General features: G+C 30.2%; 1 protein-coding gene across 1 annotated transcript; it reads left to right on the top strand.

Annotated features, from left to right (window-relative positions):
• The first annotated feature begins 57 nt into the window (after positions 1-57).
• Positions 58-1,057, top strand: LOC115233971 (lachesin-like). Its single transcript, XM_029804641.1, has 2 exons — positions 58-189; positions 748-1,057. The coding sequence occupies exons 1-2, from the start codon at positions 60-62 to the stop codon at positions 933-935; spliced, it is 318 nt and encodes a 105-aa protein (XP_029660501.1). The 5' UTR covers positions 58-59; the 3' UTR covers positions 936-1,057.
• The last annotated feature ends 1,275 nt before the right edge of the window (positions 1,058-2,332 follow it).

Genomic DNA, 2,332 nt, shown 5'->3' with positions numbered 1-2,332 from the left:
TATATATACATGTATATATAAATTACAGTGTATTACATTTTTTATTTACAGTTCCACCCATGCTTTCAATACCAAATCAGTTGGAAGGAGCCTATATTGGACAAGACGTAACTCTTGAATGTCATACTGAAGCTTATCCAAATTCTATAAATTATTGGACAACAGAACGCGGTGATATGATAGTGTCTGGTAATTCTAAAAATCTGATATGCAAATATCTTTTGCAATTGTTGCATGTCTGATACAGTTTACTATATTTAAACTCCCCAGTTCTGCAAGAAAAGAATTTTTTTTAAATATACATTTTCGATTTATAACTGTTTCAAAAATATATCTCGGCGATATAATAGTCCTGGACAATTTAAAAAATCAGATTAGCAAATGTCTTTCACAATTATTGCATATCTTTTTGATACAGTTTACTGTATATAAATTTCTATTTCTGCAAACTAAAATATAAATTATAATATTTTTTATAAATAAATATTAAATAATTATTTGATTTGAAAAATAGATTAAAAGTTCACATCCTTATATAATATCTCAAGAATTTGTTTATTTGCAGAATATATAAGTAAAAAAATTATGAATACAAAATTATAAATAAATTGTTATTAAAAGAGTTCTTGATATACATAGATGAAGTACTCCAGATACTTGATTTTTTTTATTCTGCAACTTTACTATCCTACTTTAAAATGAAAGTCGGAGAACTTGGTTTTATTGGCACAGGCAATTCTGTTTCAGGTGATAAGTATGAAGCGATATCCACGGACAGCGGTTACAACAAATACATGATGCTAAAGATAAGAAACGTAGGTCCGAAAGATTTTGGTTCGTATAAATGTGTCGCACAAAATTCACTTGGTGGAACAGATGGCGTCATCAAACTAGATGGTAAGTCACGCAATGATAACAAAAAGGACAATTTATAGTGTAATATTTGATTTGTTATAAGTAGAAGTAAAGAAAAAAATTCAGAATGAAGATAAAAAAAAAATATATATATATATATTTGCAAAGTGAAAACATTTAGCATCGCGCATTGAAAAGTATCAAACGAGTATATAATTGCATTTTATTTAAGATCGATTATTTGAAGTCTACGTCCGCGCTAATGGTGAAATAATTGGTTTCCAATAGTCAGTTACTTTAAGATATTTGAGCCTTCGTCGTTAACGAGCGACAGGCGAGGCCGCGCATACTTTTCTTACGCAAGCATTAACCATAATTGCCTATTAAATTTGTGTTGAACATATAAGTATCACAAAAACTATTTTGTAAAAAATATTCTACACATCACTATATTACATTAAACATGAATTAATGTTTTAACGTGTGTATAAAGTGTGCAAAATTATAACTTTGCGTATATATAAACTTGTAATCGTGTGTGTGTCGCGCTCTTCCATTACAAATTATATTGAATATGGTTAAGCTGCGAGGAATTATAAGATATCCTTCGTAACGTTTTCCTAAGAAATTTGTACGAATTTACTATCCTCAAATTTCAATTTTCTATTACACTAATCATTGATATATTATTCTATGACGTATTTAGTGGGCTCTTTTCCAAATAATAAGAAAGAACTCCCGCTCTTTATGATTTTACTACGGAAATTCGATGTATTTTAAAAATAATAACTGCATAAAATAAGTTTTGGCGCCTGAATATATCTAAATAAATCGTTTTTCGTGGTGTTTTTATCAATTACGATCTTCACAAAAGGCAGACTTTGTGCGTTAACTTCGAACTCTTCGCAGATCCTTATATTATACAAGCCCAGCTGCTGGAGATTGGCGGCAAAATGCAAGTTCAAAACTCACTTCGAATGACTTTGTTCAAAGATTCCCCCGAGCGTTGGGCCAGTTCTCCTTTCTTGAAGTTTACTTTCAATTAATGAAAAACGAGCTGCGTTGACTCGCGGCCGTCTGCCTCCGGGATCAGGAAGTGGAAAAGAGGAAATGGAGAGAGGCAAACTCCTTCGATACTTTTTTTTTCTCGCCCTTTTCTTTCCTTCTCCAAAAATCGATTGACTTTGCGCGTATCGTCTTATACAATTGGGATTTATGTACGATTAATATTACTCCCGATTAATCATTACTCGTTTCAGTAAACGAGTGAAACCGAAAAACAAAATCGATAAATATTGCGATTAGTGAAACTGCAAATTGCATAAAATGATTTAAAGTTACAATTTATTTTTTTCTGAATGCATACATTTATTGATTAGACCAATTAAAGAAAATGAAAAAAAAGAGATATTTTTCACAAAAGTCGATTTATGCAAATAAACAAGATTTATTTTGTGATATTATTATTATTATTATA

The sequence above is a fragment of the Formica exsecta genome, unplaced genomic scaffold, assembly GCF_003651465.1.
Source record: "Formica exsecta isolate Colony F162 unplaced genomic scaffold, ASM365146v1 scaffold192, whole genome shotgun sequence".
In the NCBI taxonomy this organism is placed as follows: domain Eukaryota; kingdom Metazoa; phylum Arthropoda; class Insecta; order Hymenoptera; family Formicidae; genus Formica; species Formica exsecta.
Note: the sequence above shows the minus strand (reverse complement) of the source record. Positions and strands in the feature narration are given on the sequence as shown.